This window comes from Nansenia antarctica (genome assembly GCF_963989245.1).
Source record: "Nansenia antarctica genome assembly, chromosome: 13".
Taxonomy (NCBI): Eukaryota; Metazoa; Chordata; class Actinopteri; order Argentiniformes; family Microstomatidae; genus Nansenia; species Nansenia antarctica.
Window position 1 is genome coordinate 28,059,461 of NC_137683.1, and position 19,651 is coordinate 28,079,111.

General features: G+C 48.0%; 2 protein-coding genes across 2 annotated transcripts in view; one reads left to right on the forward strand and one right to left on the reverse strand.

Annotated features, from left to right (window-relative positions):
- myom1b (myomesin 1b) overlaps window positions 1-6,757 on the reverse strand; it is a gene marked incomplete at both ends in the record, with an annotated part of 35,565 nt that extends 28,808 nt beyond the window's left edge. The window contains 4 exons of the mRNA XM_080544450.1: window positions 655-812; window positions 2,655-2,820; window positions 3,039-3,173; window positions 6,612-6,757. Coding sequence (XP_080400576.1) covers window positions 655-812; window positions 2,655-2,820; window positions 3,039-3,173; window positions 6,612-6,757 — 605 coding nt within the window. The remainder of the gene's footprint in view (window positions 1-654; window positions 813-2,654; window positions 2,821-3,038; window positions 3,174-6,611) is intronic.
- The window catches only part of chmp5b (charged multivesicular body protein 5b), a 495,962-nt gene that overhangs the window by 63,557 nt on the left and 412,754 nt on the right, over window positions 1-19,651 (forward strand). The gene's annotated exons all lie outside the window — the stretch shown is intronic.

Genomic DNA, 19,651 nt, shown 5'->3' on the forward strand with positions numbered 1-19,651 from the left:
CATAAAACCCATGGACGCTTTACAATTCTAAAGGAAATGGTCAGACAGACAAAACAGAAAACAAACAAAACAAAACAGAAACAGTGATTAGGGGCCAAAGGCCTTGGTGAACAGATGGGTTTTGAGGGCTGGTTTGAAGGAGTCCAGGGTGGGGGCGTTGCGGATCACTATGGGGAGAATAATACAGTGTGGCAATGCAGCGCAATGGCATCAGGAGGAAAGGAATGATAGAGAAACTACTGTAGAAGAATGAACTGTGATGTTGGTGACTAACTGGTCCTGCATGGTGGATCCAGGGTGATGTTGGGGCATCTGACTGTGTGTGTGTGTGTGTGTGTGTGTGTGTGTGTGTGTGTGTGTGTGTGTGTGTGTGTGTGTGCGTGTGCGTGTGCGTATGTGCATGTGTATGTGTGTGTGCATGTGTGTACGTGTGTGTGTGTGTGTGTGTGTGTGTGTGCATGTGCGTGTGCGTGTGTGCATGTGCATGTGTGCGTATGGATGTGCGCGTGTGTGTGTGTGTGTGTGTGCGCGTTTCCGTGTGTCTCCTTCAGTGACATGTGAGCGTTTGCGTGTGCGTTTGCGCACGTCTGCGTGTGTGTGTGTGTGTGTGTGTGTGTGTGTGTACATGTGTGTGTGTGTGTGTCCGGTACTCACCAGACGACCCGGGGGTCGGGCCAGCCGGAGACGGTGCAGTGGAGGCGGACACACTGCTTCTCCCACACGGTGTGGGACCGCGGCTTGATCACAAACTCTGGGGGGTGCATCAGGCTGTCCGTGTTCATGCGCTTGTGGTACTCCTCTTGGTCATGGATCTGAGGGACAGCGGCGGCTCTCTCATCATAAGGCATCACAAGGCACACATTCAAATCAAATCAAACTCGATTTACACATAACATAATAACAAACGAATGCATTATTTCACACACAAATGCAATACAATGTGCTTTACTTTGCGTATTCATAACGCATAGAGCCTTCGTAAAGAGCATTCATAGCGTGTTTCCTATAAAACACACACATCCAGACCCCTTGGAAACAACGTTCAAAGCATTCCCCTATAGAGAATTCACAACGCAGCTTTCAAGCAAAAGACAAGGCATTTACAAGGCATTCGCTCTATGCACTTTTCTGTTCATAGCATGTGTCTGTCTCACAGTCGCAAAGAGTTTGAGACGCTGATTTATGTTCTGTGGTTCACTCTGGGCATAAGCATCTACTTTTGTATCCAATAACCCTTAACACATGATCCTTGACATGAGCTTCTGTGTCTTAAGAAACAGGATCTGCTTGGGAATGTTTCACCCGGGGGCTGGGTTAGGAGTGTGGCTGAGAGGCTGAGTGGGGAGAGCAGAGACAGTGTTCTGTATGCTCAACCTCAACGGTCACCTCGACGTTTATGATCCTGCATGAATGGGAATCACGTCAATGACCGACACAAATACCCTCCCCCGGGGGAGGAGAGGAGTAGAGGAGTAGAATGGAAACCTAGGACATACATATTGGTGTGTACTGTGTAGTGACCATGTGTTGTTTTCTTATGAACTTTTGCTAATACGTTTCTTAATTTGAGTATTATCATCAATGCTGGCACTAATAGTGATTGTTCTCTTCGGTTTTGTTGATTTTGGAATCGATTCTTCCCTATGATGTCACTGTAGAAAAATAGGCCTCTATGATGTAACAGTCAGTAGCCCAATGTATCTATCTATTCTCCATGACATGTAGTGTCTTTGAGTTCTGAGAAAAGTGCTATATAAAATAAAATACTTTATCGTCTATGGTGTCACAAAGGAGAGCAAGCCCCCCCCCCCTTTCTGATGTCACAAAGGTGAAGGCTCCTTCTCAGGACAATTATACTCCTCTATGATGTCACAAAGACAAAGATTCTTAAGCCTGGTACACACATAAAGATTTTCTAAAGATTTTTTATCTGAGAGAGACCCCACACATGAAGATAAAAAATCATGGATTGAACAGTTTTGATCGTATTGTGTGTGGTGTGCTCCGATATTCCCAATACAGCACACCACATACATAAAGATCTGTCCTACGACAGTCTCGAGTCTCGTCCCCCAAGCCCGAAATCTCGCGTGATCAGGGTAGTAGTACCCTGACTGACCTGTACGAGGCAGCCATGTGCGACAGGGCAAATAATGTTCAGAAGAACGAAAAGAAGAAGACGCGTCAGTCAGCTCGCTTCTTGATTGGCTACATTCCATTCCACGTCACAATCGGACTCGGGAGTGGTCAATTTCGCCCACACACAAGAGGACTTTCGATCGTAAATATTGAAAGATTGTCGGGAGAAATTGACTCTTAACACTCCTCACACCACAGGATAATCTTGTAGGATAATCTTTAGAGCCATCCGATAATCGGGCGTTTTGCTGTCCTTGGTCGGAAGGGGGGAAATCGGGCTAAAATCGGCCAGATTATCTTTATGTGTGTACCAAGTCTTCACTCAGGATAAAAACCCCTCTATGATGTCACAAAGGCAAAGATTCTCACTCAGGATAAAAACCCCTCTATGACGTCACAACGGCAAAGATTCTCACTCAGGATAAAACCCCTCTATGACATCACAACGGCAAAGATTCTCACTCAGGATAAAAAACCCTCTATGACGTCACAAAGGTAAGGACTCCTGAACTAACCCTCTTAGTCAGGGAGATGCGCTCGGCAGTCCCGCGCATCGATTCCTTCCTCTCAGTTCTCTCCATCTCCATCCCGCTGGAGAACAGATTTCTCCGGGCTATGTACCCAGCGCTCTCCTTCACCCGCGCCTCCTCCGTGTCTGAAAACCCACTGGCAAACTCCTGACTAGGATGGGATGGGGGGGGGGCACAGCCAGAGAAGGAAGGGGGTGGGAGTGACGGGATGGGGGAGTCAATGTCAAATAAAAAGCCACTTAATTCTCTACTCAAATGTTCTAAGTTCTAAGTTCTGAGTTCTAAAGTTCTATGTTCTGAGTTCTAAGTAGTATTTCCTGTATTTTCCCCACACGACAAAGGTGCAGAGGTTGTTGCTGTTGTTGTTACCTGCCCCTGAAGATGGGCACTACATATCCGATGATCTGGTTCTCTTTATCCATAGCCAGGTAGGTGGGTTTGGCTCGCTTGAGTAACGGACTTTCTCTGCACTCCTCCAGGCCAGAGTAGGAAGACGTTCTAAGTCTTAGGATACATAGGACATGTCTGTCAACCTGAAACAGTGTCAAACCTAACACAGGGTAATAATAATAACAACACATCATGGTATTGTGTATTATGGCTATTATCTCAAGGGGGTGAATAGTGATTAAGGGAATATTAATGGTAGGTTAAGGGTGGTTTAGGTGGTTTAGGTGGTTTCTTACAAACCTCTCAAAACTACACTTTGAGTGACAGGGACGAGACCAAGGCTAGATAAGGAAGACCCCCATGGGTCCCTTAAGAGATTAAAATGACATCAAATATGGTCACAGTAAAGGAAGTGAGGGAATATAAGACATCCTCCTTCCAAAAAGACAGACAGCTTCTTCTCAGTTCAAAGACCACATAGGAAACACTATCGCACAAAAAAATAACAACCATTATCAAATCCACACTCACGTGTACGTAAAATAATCGTATACCTCACATGTACTGCTCTGCATATAGGCTACAATATTATACAACGTATGACTCATCGAGCGCTAGATAGCCCTGGCATTATCATCTACTTACAACAATGGTATGTCTGCTTCGATATGCACACCCTCTAAAATAGACCCTTGAGAATGGAGGAAGGGATGGAGGTTGGAATATCAGGGTCAGGGAAGATGACAATAAAGTATCTCCAGTGTCTCCTAAAAGCTGTGAGAGACAGACCGCTGATAGTTTCCTACAGACACGACTGACGACTCATAAAGCCGGTCACGACATGAGGACGTGCAGAGATCACTAGACCCTGCTGTGCCTCTCCCCAGAGGTCCTTTGTCTATAGTGTAAGACAGCGTCTCCACAGGGAATGGTAAATGGACTGCACTTATATAGCGCCTTTATCCAAAGCGCTTTACAACGGCCTCTCATTCACCCATTCACCCACACATTCACACACCAATGGCGGCAAGCTACCATGCAAGGCGCCGGCCGGCCCGCTCACTGGGAGCAATTTGGGGTTCAGTGTCTTGCCCAAGGACACTTCGACATGTGGCCAGCCGGGGCTCAAACCGCCGATCTGCCAACCTTGCGATCATTAGACGGCGGTTCTAGCTCCTGCGCCACAACTGTCCTGAGGGAAGTCATCTAGACCTTCTCCTAGTCAATTACTTTGGGATCAGGGTGACAGAGCATATGGTAACCGTAGGTGGTTGGAGTATAGAGTGTGGGGATGGGCAGGGGGGCTGGCAAGAAGGGGGTGGACATTGGACAGAGGGTCAAGAGGGGGGGGAAGGAGGGACCCTAACCCTGCCCCCCCACACACAGTGCCTGTTCATGTGGATAGAAAGGGTGAGAGATGACGAGAGTGTGGAACAGAACAACAGATCTATCAAGCTCAGAACTCCTCTGCCCTAAACTCCCCCCCGATGACCCCTAAGAATGACATTGTCATCGAGGTTAGGAAAACAGATCTAGATGGATTGAGATGAGGAACACTTCATTCCAGTCATGGCAAATGCATTCTATCGGTATTGCCAATGGGACAATAGCTTTGTCTGCACCATTGTATGCACAATAACAGTGGTATGTCTCCTACACAACTGTCTGTATGTTTTTGCGCTATAGGAAACACAGACTGGGCGAGCCTGAAGAGAAAGGAACACTGACATTCTCCCGTTGTAATTAAATGACATTCGTGTCGTATTGCCTGAGAAAATAACATCACCCACTATGCACCTTCTGTCTCGCCAATATACATAATATACAATTAATATGGATAATACATAATTCTATTAAGAATGCATCATATATAATTCTACGCCCTGGGTTGTGTTTTTTTACTAATGTCGCTATCCCTGATCCCAGGAAAGCCAGGGGGGAAAGTGGCTAACATTCTAACCTCAAAATAAGTCAGTCTTATTTTTTATGCAACAGGCAGTCTTAATTAGACTGGTCTAACCTGAGACTATAAGACTAGTCTAACGCTTAGACCAGTCTTAATCTATCTTTATACAACCGGCCCCTGGTTAAGCTTCCTGCACCCCCTGTGAGCAGCCATAAAGGCCCAGATCTGAGGCTGCTAGTGGACCAGAGGCCCTCTAACCCCCCCTGTGCAGACCGCCAAGGCCGGTGTATTTAAAGAGCAGCCAGGTGCTCTGAAAGAGAAAGATTAAACATTCATTTCAACGCCCACATCATTCACTTTCACCACAACCACTGTTGTATGGTTGACTGTCGGAATATTGAATACTATAAAGATGTACAGTACTCCTCGTTTTCATCCACAAATGCTGCGATTCAAAGAAGTTCAAAGCCAGCCGATCTACTGCACTGAACAGGTCCAGACAAACCACGGAGGGACAAAATCACTGACCGATCACTCAGAGCCAGGGTAAAACAATCACTCAGACCCTGAGGAAGTACACCTCTCTAGTAGAGGCCAGTTAATAAATACGTTTCGAGAGACACTTCAACAAAAAGTAAACAAAACCATTCAAGTCAACACTGACAGCCCAATCAATGGTCCTTCTGTAGGATACAGTATTACTGTAGGCCTGGTCTTAATCAGCACAGCTCTGGAGAGTGCACCAGTTTTGTTTAACAAAAAACTAAGACAAGAAACCGATAAAGCCATCGTTGAGTATTCTGGCACAGCAGATGACCTGCAACACTGCTGCAACACATTCCCTGAGGTATGGTATGTGCTAGTCAGGATGCTATTCCAGTCCATAGGGTATGTCTTAACATAGCATTACGTAACAGGAATCCTTCAGCCAATCACCAGCCTGGTTAAAGAGTCACCACAGTGACAACAGTATAGTCAATTTCAGCGTATGGATCATATTATGATCTGTATCTCTACTAAACTCAACCAAAGTGCGACCTAGGAGAGGGTTGTGTGAAATGGGAAAAAGAGGCTTCGACATAAAAGCAAAACAGGGCAGCAATTCACATGCCTCCACATGCGTAGAACTTCACAGAACATCCAGGATTCACAGACGTTATGATTATGATCTTTTTTTTTTTTTATGTGTGTTTTATAGTAAAGAGATAGACTGCTGGAGAAGGTTAAAGTTAAGAAGTGGAGGAGGAACACCATCACACCGTCCGCAGGTGTGGACGCGCGGCGGATGAGAGGAAGGAAGGAAGGAGAGTCAGTGAGGAAAAGGAAAAAGGATGGTAAAACTGACAAGAACCAACGACCAATGGGGAGGAGGCGGGTGAGGGGGGGATTCCCAAGCAGAAACAAGGGTCAGAGGTCAGAGGGGGTGAAGAAGAAGGTGTATGAGATAAAGGCGACTTATGAGAAGTATGAGATATTGGGAGTGATGGTTGTCATGGTGACGGGGTTAAAAGGGCCACACCAGTATCTTCTGACAGGGATGGACAGATGGATGGATGGATGGATGGATGGATGGATGGAAGGATGGACACACACGGGGGGGCCACATCCCAGACCCACATCCTGGGCCTCTCCTCTCTGGTCCTTACCCCCTGCTTGTGCTGGTGCTGCGTGCCGCATAGCTGCTGCTGGACGACTGATACTGGCTAAGCGCCGTGTTCACCTCCTTGCTGCGGTAGCCGCGGTCGTAGTGGCGGTGGTGCTTCTGGTAGAAAGGTAAGGACCCGGACGACATCCTGCTCCTGCACGGCGGTCGGCGGTCCTGGTACGACTTCCTCCTGAGTTCCTGATTGTCCGAGTGTCCTGTTGTTGTCGCCTGCCTGTCTGGTTTAACTAGTGTTTGAGAACGGTTGAGGAGTCGTTGTTTTACATAGTGTACAGTTTTACTATTTGCAAGCAAGTGCAAAGTTAGTTGTGTGATATACAGTATGTGCTATAAGACTGTTTGATGTGAATTTCGAATAGGTTTTAGTCTTTGTATCGTGACACGTGGACAGGACGTGACCTTGATTGGCTGCCTCTATGACTGGACAGAGCTTTTGGGCCAGTTTTAGTTGTTTAGTTGTCTTCGGGAACGCTCTGTATCATAACCAATAGGCCCATCTCAGTTATCTCAGTTTTATGATACGTAATAAGATAAACAATAGTAAAAATGGGCCTACTTGATTAATCAGATTGAATCCAAATATTTTTGGTTATATAACTATTATAGAGGTAGACCTAGAAATGTGTTGATAAATCTAAATTCCTTTGTTTTTGGACATTTCATCCTTGAATGAACAATCATATACTAACTGAAAGGGACAGAGGGCTACAGGTGAACTTGTTTTATAAAGTAGGGCAGGATTTTGAGATGAATATGAAGCTCCAAACCAGTTCCATGCAAACTGGAACTGGCATGGCACAAATCCACAAGGCAAAAAAAGCAACATACCATCAACATGCACACGATACACAAAGTACACAAATACGAAATGAACAAACGATTCAAAGAACAACAATCCCCCTCAAATATCCCAGCTTTCTGTGATATTATGTAAGGGTTATTAGGCAGCAAGCAATCTCATCAGGCAACACAACTTTGAACATTGAGATATCTTACCTAGTCCAAAAAAAAGGCACCGACTGCAAAATGCAAAGGACAAAAGCTCCAAACTCCAGGTGTAACCCAACCAAGCTTGATATCCAGGCAAAGAAGACGCAGCAGGTAGGTAAGGTAGCAGAGACAGGGCTGCCTTCCACACAAACAAAAATAATATTGGCCCCTGACAGAATGTCCGAGCCGCAGTCACGTCCTTTTATGGCTAGGGGTACCGATATATATAGCCGGGAGCCGGGGGAAGGCTATCTCAACTCTCAGAAGAGGGCAACAGAGTGAACAGACCCAACCCAGGGCAGGCTAGTGGAGGCTGTTTTGTGGTTATTGCTGTCCGTGATCTGGGCACTCATAGGCCTGTTCTCTGTGTCGCATAAACTCCCACTGTGGCGGCCATGTTGACATCAGTTTCAGACCAGTTTCAACCCGAGGCCCTCCAAGTGTCATGGAATACAGCACTAGAGATTGCCCTATTGAATATTAATTCATTAATGTTTTAACATTTTGTATACTTTTTGTAACATGATGTGTCCATTTTTGTTTTGTTTATGACTGCCTAAGTCTCCGTTCAGTGTAGATTCACGTTTAGAAAGGATTATTTTGGGGCTGCGCTCATGACTTTGGCTTTTACAGTACCTTCAATCATTTAATTCAAGATTATTATTATTTTTTAAACAAATCACTGTCTTGTTTTGTGCCATATACCTTCTACCTTCACTAATGGTTGTCTTGGTTTGTTACCATAACTAAGAGCTTCAGCTGTGTCTGTGTCTAACTTTAGCCATGCTATTGTTACTTGTGCCACATACAACAAATGCCAGTCAGTAGTATTGTGTGTGTGTGTGTGTGTGTGTGTGTGTGATTGTGTGTGTGTGTGTGTGTATGTGTGTGCATGCGTGCGTGCGCGCGCCTGTGTGTGTGTGTGTGCGTGTGTGTGTGTGTGTGTGTGTGTGTGTGTGTGTGTGTGTGTGTGCCTATCAATCTGGCTGGATCCCTACTCCTCGCAGGCCATATCTCTCACCCGGCGTGTGAAACTGACATACACGTGCCCCGCGGTGGTGTAGCGGTCTAAGCACTAGCCACTAGTGCAAGCTGCCCACCGGGAACTTGGATCGAATCCCAGCTCGCCAGACCCGGATATGGCCGGGGCACACACAGGGAGCGGCATATTGAGCGGCCGCTCCCGAGGGCGGTATAGGAATATTTCCGGACAAGGATCCGTCGCGCAACACCGCCCCCGTCTGGTGCTGGAATAACGGTGTCGGGCTCGAGGAGCCAGACAGCTAGTCTGCCTGGCTATCTCCTCTGGGGCTGCCGGCCACGGGGTCGTGCGGCGGATCCTACGCAATAGGCAGGGGTTAGATAATTGGATGCTAGGTTGGGTTGAATTGGATACCAAATTGGGTGAAAAAGGGATAAAATCTGGAAAAAAAAAAGAAACTGACATACACAAGGCCCTCTGGGTAATCAGGCTAAGGAGTCCTGCTTTTAACACTAGAACAGACGCGCCTTTTCTACCTACTATAAGGTGGGTGGTCGGGGGTCAAATGACCATAGTCTTTACAATGGGAAGCTGCTATTTACACACAACGACCACTAGTTGGCCTCCTTGTAAATTGGCCTGCCTCATACACAGAAAAACTGCAAAATAGCTTCACATTAGCTTATCCTGATGTGATTTTGAAAATGTAAGGATACTGGGTGGTAGAACGCACATATCTAGGGAAAGTCATGAAAGGAGGGTCCTGAAATGTTATCGAGTGCAAAGGTATAAGCAAATGTTTACTCACTTGGTCAAATGACCCAACCCATGGCTGTTCTATTGTTAACTTGACCAATAATGTAAAGGACTACTTATGACACTATGTAACCAGTACTTCTGACCAGACCAGATATGACCAGAGTGCATTTTTGTAGAAACAGTATATATTGATTGTTGATTGGTCGATCCTGCCCACTGTGCCCAGCCACACACCTGGATGTACACTACAATACACCACAGAGCCAGCTGCTATCTATCTTTTGAAGCCTGACTGAAGTTCAAAGGAAAGTCTGCTGCCTTTCAGTAGGGTTAACCTTAAGGTCCTGAGCTTTACTCTAATCTAAGCATAGAAATCCCAATTACCTAGCAATGTGTCAATCACACACACAAACTCATATGGAGGATTTTATTCCTTGAAAGATTCTCCACTTCCATTTAAAGCTCAAGTGCCTTCCCAGCCTGGGAATGTGATAACATGGTTGGCTAATGACTACGTTATCCTATCACAGCCTGTTGTAAATCATTCTATTTGAACAATGTCACCTCCCGTTGTTCCTGGTCCCCTGGCATCAACACTCTATGTGTTTTTTTACGGCCACAACCACTAGAGGGCGACGCATTTTACATTTACATTTTTGTAAATAATTGAAACAGAGAGATTTGCTCCAAGATGGTTCAGTTTGGTTTGCTATACTTTGAAGAATCCTGTGCAATTGGAAGAGTACTGTTGGAATGTGCATAACTGATTGTACTACAACAAGGTGCAGTGGTAAAAGGATACCACAGGATGTATGCTTATGGAATACTGAGTGAATGAGTCAGTCACTTATGTTGTCTGTGTGTCTATGTGTCCCTCACTCTCTAACTCTATAACTGTCATCATCTGATCATCAAAGCTCACCCTCTAGTGGCCTGGGGTGGTCCAGTGGTCTAGCACCGCGGTCTACAGTGCACACATTATGCCCATGTCGGCGTAGGTTCGAATCCGGCCCCATACCCTGCTGACATGCCCTCTCCTACTCTCCTGTCTGTCTTCACTATCTGTCCAATAAAATGAAAAATATATGATTGGGACCCACTCAGAAAAATAACTTTAAAAAAAAGAAAAGAAAAGCTGACCCTCTATTAATGCAAAGTCTCAGTAAATCTTTCCCAATGTAATTGAGTTATTTGTCTACCTTACACTGTGTGTACGTCTGTGATGTCGTTGAGGTAACTTAAACAAGACTAAAAGTATCTGTGACTCTTGTTCCCTTCCAGAAATACAAGATGAACTTTGACAAGAACACAGGCGTGATAGAGATGATCATGGAGTCTCTCACCGTGGCGGACGAGGGCATCTTCACCTTCCAGCTGCAGGACGGGAAGGCCAAGAACCAGTCCAGCCTGGTGCTGATCGGAGACGGTAGGATACACTCAGCATATCACTATCTCTCCCTCTTTCCCTCCTGTCTGCTCCTCTCCTCCCAGCACGGTGCAGGTGTTAGCATGTTCCACTAGGGGGCAGCAAAAGCTTCCTATTATTTATTTATTTTGTGATCAACTTTTTTTCTTTTCTTTTTAAACAACTTGACAACAAGACAGGTACATTATAAACAATAACGACACATACAACACGGCACGGTAAAATAAAACAAGAACCAAATAAACCACAACGAAATTAAAATGACGACCTCCCACCCCACCACCCGGGTTAAGGGTGCACACACGGGTCAAGGGTGCGCCAGTGCGCATGCGTCGCCAAAATGCAAGGTGCGTGGCAGATCAACCGCACGAAGGCGCTTGAGGAGGAATTAGCTTCTTCAGAATCCAACTGACTGCTGACTGAAGCACCCGACGAGCCGTGAAAACGTCCAAGAAGCCCCACTACTAAGTAACTATTTGCCGTCCCCTCAGCCGAAGGCCCGACTAGTAATCCATCACAACAGACCACGGCGACTCCGCTCACGAAAACATTCGGAAAGTATCGTAACTCGTACTTTCATTCCGCGTATCGCAAGGCCGCCACGTGAAAATTCAGGCCCAAACGACTCGTCGCTAAAAGGAAAAACAACACACGTTTCTTTTCTCTGAAGCTTTCAAACGTTCAGACGTTTGTTTTACAGCTTCATTATCGCACCTCGACCCCCTGACCCAGGGAATATGGTTGGGAATTCTATTAGAAAAAAAGACTTTTTTATTCTTGCTTTTTTTTCTCTCAAAATAATGAGCTATTTAAAGTGATAGCCTACAACAGGGGTAGGCAACCTTTTAGATATGAAGTGCCATTTTAAATGTTCTTGTTAGTCAGTGTGCCAACCACAATATCAACATTAATTATGACTCGACATCAAACCAAACCAAACAGACCAACAGATCTGCAATTTTATTCCACAACATGAACAACAATTTTCAGCAAAGAGCTATGTATGCAAAGCCATGTATGCTAAATAAACCTAAAAATGTAACTAACTGAAACTTGAACAAAATTACCAACATAACATCTAAGACAACTAAACGTTGTGATGCGTAGCACAACTTTAAGCAAATTGGTGCGCTCAATTTCTACCAAAGTTGCTAACTGCGCTCCCTATGGTTATCATTTTAATAAGTAGGCCTAACTGGAGGGTGATTATACAAGGGTCTTACTTGTATGAATTATAATTTATATTTATATAATTATTTGGTTGTTACTTACTGTTTATTCTTTTATTCCAACCACATTTTTTGGGGTTGCAAAGAGCTATGTATGCAAAGCCATGTAAACAGTCCTAACAATCAATGTGATCCCTGGCCCTGTTTTCCTTTGCTCAACTCCATTATCTGGGGGTGGTACTTGGTCACTTTAGTAATGTTCTGTAAAGTTTAAAACTAATCGTAGGTGTTTTTATATGGAGTTATTTTTTTTTACCGTTAATATAAGCCTAGATAATATGACCGTGTACACGTAATTGTCATTTTTAACCATTAATATAAGCCTAGTTATTTCGTAATTGGTTTAGTTTAACTTCGGTTTGAATATTGGAAACAAATTCCAAGTATAAATATGTTAACTTTGTGTATGAAATGCAACATGTGGTTAATGGATGGGAGCAGGGCAATAGGTCAGCTATTGTGTAACCTAATGGTCTGATATAATCCTGATATTTACATTAAAGTCGACAGTATTACCCTAACACCCCTGATAGCTGAGGCTGATATCCTGAAATTACCATTGATATTAACAGTGTTATTGTAACGCCCCAGGGGAGGCAAACAGGTCATGTGTAATCAGGGCTGGACTTAGGGGGGTGGGGGCCCCTGGGCTTGAGTCATTGTTCGGGCCCCTACCTACACTAAAAATGATAAGCTACAACTACACCAACCAGAACCTATGACCAGAAACACACGTATCCCAATGGAGTATGTTATTGGCATAAAGCACATGAAGAAAAAGCAAGTGTTAGGCCTGAACCAAGCGGTCAAATGTGGCAGAACCCCAGAACAGACGGACACAGAGACAAGGGTGACAATAATAACATGTTTATTTAATAAAGACAGACAAAATAACAAACCTACACTAACAGGGCCTACGTGGGGGGAGTGTGTGGGTGCCTGAGACGAAATGTAAGTGAGGTGTGTATTGGACAGCTACAGTATGTGTCTGGGCGCGAGTGTCTGAACTCATGAAGCATCTACGACTGGTTTGAAAAACCCAGTAAGTTTTGGAGTTTTTCTCAGTGTCTCCCTTTCGCGTTCCACTTTTTCATTTTTCTTTTTTCTTTTTTGCGCTCCACTCTCGTAATTCCTCCTGTCCGCCATGATCATGACATTGACAATCGCTCCACCAAAGATGATGCCCCTGCCCTGCGCGTGACGCGTCGATGTAAACCTCTCCATTGGCCTAAATATACAGTATAATTAAACAAATTAAAACACGTCATTCATCAGAGCGTCCAGTAGGAATAGTGATAGGGGCTGTATTTCCATGCCCGCGGGGGAGGGGGGGGGGCTGTATTTCCGTGCCCTGCGCTGCGACAAAACAATTTTTTCCAATTTGAACGTAATTTATTAATTCAAAATCAAAGAGCAAATATTTATTCATACATTTGGATTTATTTTGGGGCCCCTTGTAGCCCGGGGCCCCTGGGCTCAAGCCCAGGGTAGCCCATGCATAAGTCCGGCCCTGTGTGTAATAACAACAGTGCAATTAGTCATTTAAGTGTATTATAATGTGCTGTTTTATTGTCTTTGTCTTTCAGAAAATGGCTTTTGCACCAGTGTTTACATTCGAGGCCCCTACCAACGAGCTCACGCTTCGCCCCTCTGCCGCGGCGGCGGCACACACCGCCCGAAGCCGCCAGCAGACCTCCGCTGGTGGGCGGAATGTGGTGAAGGCGGGTGACCTCTTGAAGGCGGAGGCGATGGCCAGAGCCTGGCAGAAGGGGGATGGCAGCGACCAGAGGATGGTCCTGGCTGAGACTGAGCTCCAGTTTGGACAGTACTGCGGCCAAACAATCCGGTGGCTGCTGGAGAACGATGTGGGCTACGCCGTCAAGATCTTGGCGGCCCACCAGAAGGAGAGAGAGGAAAGGGTACACATAACGACACCCCTAATGGACAACAAGGACGCCCTTGCCTCCTACGCCAAGCTTTTCCCCCCCATGGTGACGGCCGTTGCCAGGCGTAGGTTGTGCATGGGCTCCGGTTCCACATGTGGGGTGGACTACACGCTGTTGGGGTTCAGTGCGCACGCGCACCGAACATACAAGTCCCTGTACAATGCAAAAGACCGGGAGAGTCGAACGTGAGTATTGTGTGTGTGTGTGTGTGTGTGTGTGTGTGTGTGTTGATTTTGTGTGTGTTTATGTATCGCATGTGTCTGATTTTGTGTTGATCTCTGTTACAGCTTCGTGAACTGGATAAGAAGACATGTGGGAATAGCTGGGTCCAGGATAGGGGAGTTTAAAAAGTATGTGCTGGCTCGGGACACGGCACCAGAGCCACCAGGCGCCTCCTCCTCGGACCCATCAGACGCTGATCTTTTCACCGCTGCCACCGAGGTCGACTCTCCTAGTAAGTGTACCTTTTGATGTGAATTCACTTGTAATGCACTTGTAATGCGCCACCCTAACACTGATATTGTAGAAAAGGCTCTAGAAAGTATAGGGTGTATGTCACTTTAAGACATTCGCCAGTTGGAGGAAACCCTGTGTGTACCCGTCAGTTTGGTGTTACGTTGCGAGAGGGAGCATGTCGGAGAGTTGAGAGGAGTTCTGGAGTTCATCGTTTATCATATTATAGCCTACTGAGTTACTTACCAGTTAGAGACAGTATTATAGCCTTATTTACAGACGATCCAGTAGGGACGTTCAAGCATTAAGTAAATGACCAAAAAGTAAGTGCCTATTTCTCTGTTGTTAGCGACCATATACGTTGTGAGTTTAGCCACGCATTTGTATGTGCACAGAGCGAGTATAACTGTTTCCATATGTCATTATGATGCTCATGTTGTAATTGATTAGGAGAAGGTTGTTCGCTATTATATTTCCTATGTTTAAGTTAAAGTAGCATTGTTTATGCCGCTGTAAAGATTTAATTGAATAGCGTCTCCATGCCGCGAGTGAATGTCAGTTGCACGTGGATGCCAGTATGTAGTAGCCTCATGTAACACAGGGTAGCGACATTTTCCTTTATTTAACCTGTTCAAGTACATACAATGCGAAGCGGTTTATTTCATTTGAATCAGAATATTGTTATCTGTAGCCTAAGTTGCTGTTTATGTACATAAGCAATGTACCAGTGTTAAGTTGAATGAGCCTGATGTCGCTTTATTTGGTTTCCTTTCAGACTTAGGAATATTATTATTATAACTACATCTATATATAACTACCTACTGGAATTCAATACAGTTGGATAAAAGAAGTACATCTCCTCGTCTTATTGTGTCCTGACCGATGCACCATCTTGTTTACAATCTATACCTGAAAGAACTAGCCCTATCCTATTACCTCACTAACACTGATATGTTTTGTCAGGCATGTACAGGGACACCCCAGCAGCTGTCCTCCCCTCTTCCTCTCTCTCCTCCTCCTCCGAGCAGCCCCCGGAAGGACCAGGACCAGGACCAGAGCCAGAGCCAGCACTGCTAGCTTTTCAGAAGCCTGCCTCCAGCAAAGAGGTATGTATGATGTGTGTGTGTGTCTGCCTGTCTGCTGCACATTCACACTCACTAACTGTGTGCCCCTGCTGTCTGCTGTGTGTGTGTTTCAGCTGCTTCCCCTCAGCTGGAGGCAGACGCTGCCTGAGGAGCAGCAGGAGTGGGTAGGCCGGGCCCTGTTCCAGTGGGACCCCAGGAACCGAAAGGTGGTCCTCACCTCACCACTCCGCCTGTGGTGGTACCCACCTGGCGCCCGGCCACTCTACACGCAGCCCCCCGCCAATGCCCACGCCTTCTTCCAGCGGCCATTCTGCCTGTGGATGCCCTACCGGATGTGGGCATATCACCTGAAGTGCCCGTCCGATGGGCGGAAACTGATTGCCGCTGGAACATACAAGACTGTCCGGAGGGTCTTGGACAGGAGTGGGTGGTATTACATGGCCACGGAGTGCCTGCAGTGCCCCTCCTGCCAGAAGAAGATGGCGGGCTGGTCGCAGGACATCTTGGAGCAGCTGGACATCGCTCACCGAGAGCAATTCCCAGCTGTTCTCACGTACAAGTATGTCACTTTAAGTCATTCAACATTTACTCAACAATGCGTTGTTGTTGTTGTTGTTGTTAACTTTATTTCTGTTTGTATTGTCTGTACACTCTCTGTTTCCACCCCAGGTTGTCCTGCGACAAGCGTGTGATTGCCTCGATAAAGGAGCGCACCCTGGGCAACGGTGTGTCTCGCCTCCGTGCCACTATGGTGGAGCAGCACACCGAGGAGTGGATGGCGCGGTCGGTAGAATACCTCTCCGTGCTCCGCAAGCTGAGGGCACCTGGAGCGCCACCAATGGAGGTGTCGCTCCCAAAGCTTCAACAGGTGCCCGGACTCGCCTGGTTCAGCCGGGTCTACGTCCTGGATGCCATGACCAGGCTGGGCGAGACCAAGGCCAGGGTGACGTCCATTTTTGGCGATCTCCTCAAGATGGACTCCACCAAGAAGGTGAGATTTCTCTCTCCACTGTGCCGTTACCCTGTATGATGTCTGTGTGCCTCGTGTCTAAATGTGTGTTTGTGCTGTGTCTTGCAGATCGCCAAAAAGCTTGCGGGCGGTGCCGCCGGCTCGGCCGCCTGGATGACCAATGTTGGCAACGAGTACGGGCAGGTACTCGTGTCCGTCCTCACGGCAGCCAAGGGGGACGGACTGGCCAACATGGCGGCCGGCCTGATGAGGCGGTACCGTGAAGCCGGAAAGGCCCCTCCGAAGGTCATGTACGTGGACCGGGACTGCTGTGTTACCGTGGGAACGTCTGCTGTGAAGGAGATGTACCACGAGTGGCACGAGCTGGTGGTCAGGCTCGACGTGTGGCACCTCATGCAGCGCTTCGCGAGGGGTGTCACCACAGGCAGCCACCAGCTCTACGGCCTCTTCATGGCGAGGCTGTCCTTTGCCATTTTCGAGTGGGACGCCGGTGACGTCGCCCGCCTGAGAGAGGCCAAGCAGTCCGTGGAGGGGAGGGACGCCCACGTCAAGTTGTCCGCCAAGGAGCTCGCTCGACACTGTCGACGCCGTACGAGGGGAGCGGCGGAGACAGAGCGGCTCCTCCGGGAGGTGCTGGACGCCTTCTGGAGCTTGACGGACACCATGGGCGTCCCTTTGATCGACCGCGCCCGCATGGAGGAGATCTGGAGCACGCAGCGCCGCCACCTCGGCTGCATCCAGGACCCGGAGGGGGTGGAGCTGTACACACAGACGGGAGAGGTCACCAAGGGTGGCGTGAAGCTCCCCGTCTACCGGTGCGCACGTGGCTCCACCTCCCTCGAGTCCTTCCGCCTGCACCAGTGCCGCTTCATTCCGGGTAAGTCTTTCTCCAGCAGAGCGTGCACATAGTCAATGTATAGTTTTACTTACTCTCCCCTCACTAATTGGATTTCTCTGTTCCTCTCCCATCTATGTGTTTTTCTAGGTACATCTGCGAGTGACGTCAACTTCCAGGTGTACCTGCTAGAGGGCCTGGTGCGGTGGAATGAAGACCGGGGACGAGCAGCAGTCGAGGGAGGTCAACGCGTGGCGCTGCGTTGCTACAGTGGCCAGCTGCAGCACAGCTTCAACCAGCTGGCCCAGGAGGTCAAGGGAGTGGAGCTGGTTGAAAACTACACCACACCCAGGGAGTACACAGGTACACAGAGAGCTCAGAGACAGAGAGTGTTTGCTGCTGTTTATTTATTTTAACAAAATAAAACAACAGAAAAGCTTAAAAGCAGAGTGTGTCTCTCTCCTCTCTCTCTCTCTCTCTCTCTCTCTCTCTCTCTCTCTCTCTCTCTCTCTGCAGGGGAACTCTTGGGATTAGAGTACCTGTATTCCCAGACAGGCACTGCGCTGCAGCCGGATCTAAACGCTCCGGATGGGACTGACGAGGCCGAGGAGGAGGACGACGACAGGACGACGGTGACCGATGAGGGCTTCGAGGAAGAGGAGGAGGAGGAGGAGCCAGAGGAGATCCGTCTCCTCGTCCATCACGACGCTCTCCTCCAGGAGCCCCGCGGTGTGCCTGAGGCCTCGTCATCCCAGTTGGGATCCCCCCCCCACCCACCACCCCCCGAGGACGACATGATGGAGGTGCAGCAGGCTGCGGAGGATGACGTGAGTGGACGGTTGGCTGTTAACAGTTCATATTTGCTTGGTGTTTGCTCGCAGCGTCGCCTCATGTGCTGTGTCTGTGTGTGTGTGTGTGTCTGCTTTTTTTTCAGGACGCCATTGGGCCAGACGGTCACCTCGGTTACCATCACGTGGTGGCCCTGGCCCTTAGCCTCGTGGCGATGCGTCACCACGCCTTTGTCACCGCTCGTCAGTCCAGGGAGGTGGTCGCTCTCTGGGAGAAGCTGACTGAGCGAGACAAGGCGTCGGTGACCTTCCCCCCCCGTCACCAGGACAAGCTGGTCCAAGGCCGTTTTAAGACCAGTAACAGGCACGCTCACACGCCGGGTGTGAAGCGGTAAGCAGTAACTGCATTAACAATTTCATTTTATTTTCAGAGCCTGCTATAGTCAGTAACTAAAGTCCCTCTCTCTCTCTCTCTCTCTCTCTCTCTCTCTCTCTCTCTCTCTCTCTCTCTCTCTCTCTCTCTCTCTCTCTCTCTCTCTCTCTCTCTCTCTCTCTCTCTCTCTCTCTCTCTCTCTCTCTCTCTCTCTCTCTCTCTCTCTCTCTCTCTCTCTCTCTCTCTCTCTCTCTCTCTCTCTCTCTCTCTCTCTCTCTCTCTCTCTCTTCAGTGTGGTCCTGGGCAAGGGGGCGGGTGCGGCACAGTCTCCTAAAGCCAGCAGGCTTGTTGAAGCTGTCATGCTGGAGCTGTGCCGAGCTCACACCCACGAGGCCAAGTCGATAGCCGGGGTCCGGATCAACCGCTGGGCTGCCATCATGAGGGACTACAGACAGATCCAGGACAACGTGGTCAACTGCCCTGCCCTCATGGCGTGCACCCGGATCCAGCTGTTTGATGTAAATCAACAGAGCCTGGCGATGTGGTAAGTCAATATACTTGTGTTTGTTGTCATGATTAATATCTTTGTCACGATAAATAATGCATTTTTTCTGTCTGTTTTTTTATTTCTTGTAAGGCGCACTCAGAGGAGCAAGGCGATGATGCGAGACACCGTCGCCATCGCAGTTCCGGGGCCCAGCGCTCCGCAGACAGCAGCGGAGCACCTGCCTGCCCCACGGAGTCTTCTCCGAGAACCCCAACAGCCAGACCAGCCCCTTGAGCACCACCTGCCCGTGGACTCCTCTGGTCTGGCTGTCACTTTTTGAACTGCTCCTCTGTGACAAAAGTGCCAGCACTTCCTCAGCCTCTGCCCCACCACTCGACACCACCACCACCACTACCACCACCACCGCCCCAGCCACTACCACCACCACCACCTCCCCAGCCCTAGCCACTACTACCACCACCACCACCACCTCCCCAGCCCCAGCAGCCACTGCTCCAACCATCACTCTGGCCGCCATTGCTCAAGCCCCCTGCCACTCCCGCTCTAGCCTGTGGAGGCACAAGCTCCAGGAAGAACAGGAGCGTCGAGCCCTGGAGTTCGATCTCTTCCTCAAGCCCTTCACGAGGGCAAGACATTTTACATGCAGGCGCTGTGGCCAACCCAAGACTCGGGAATATGG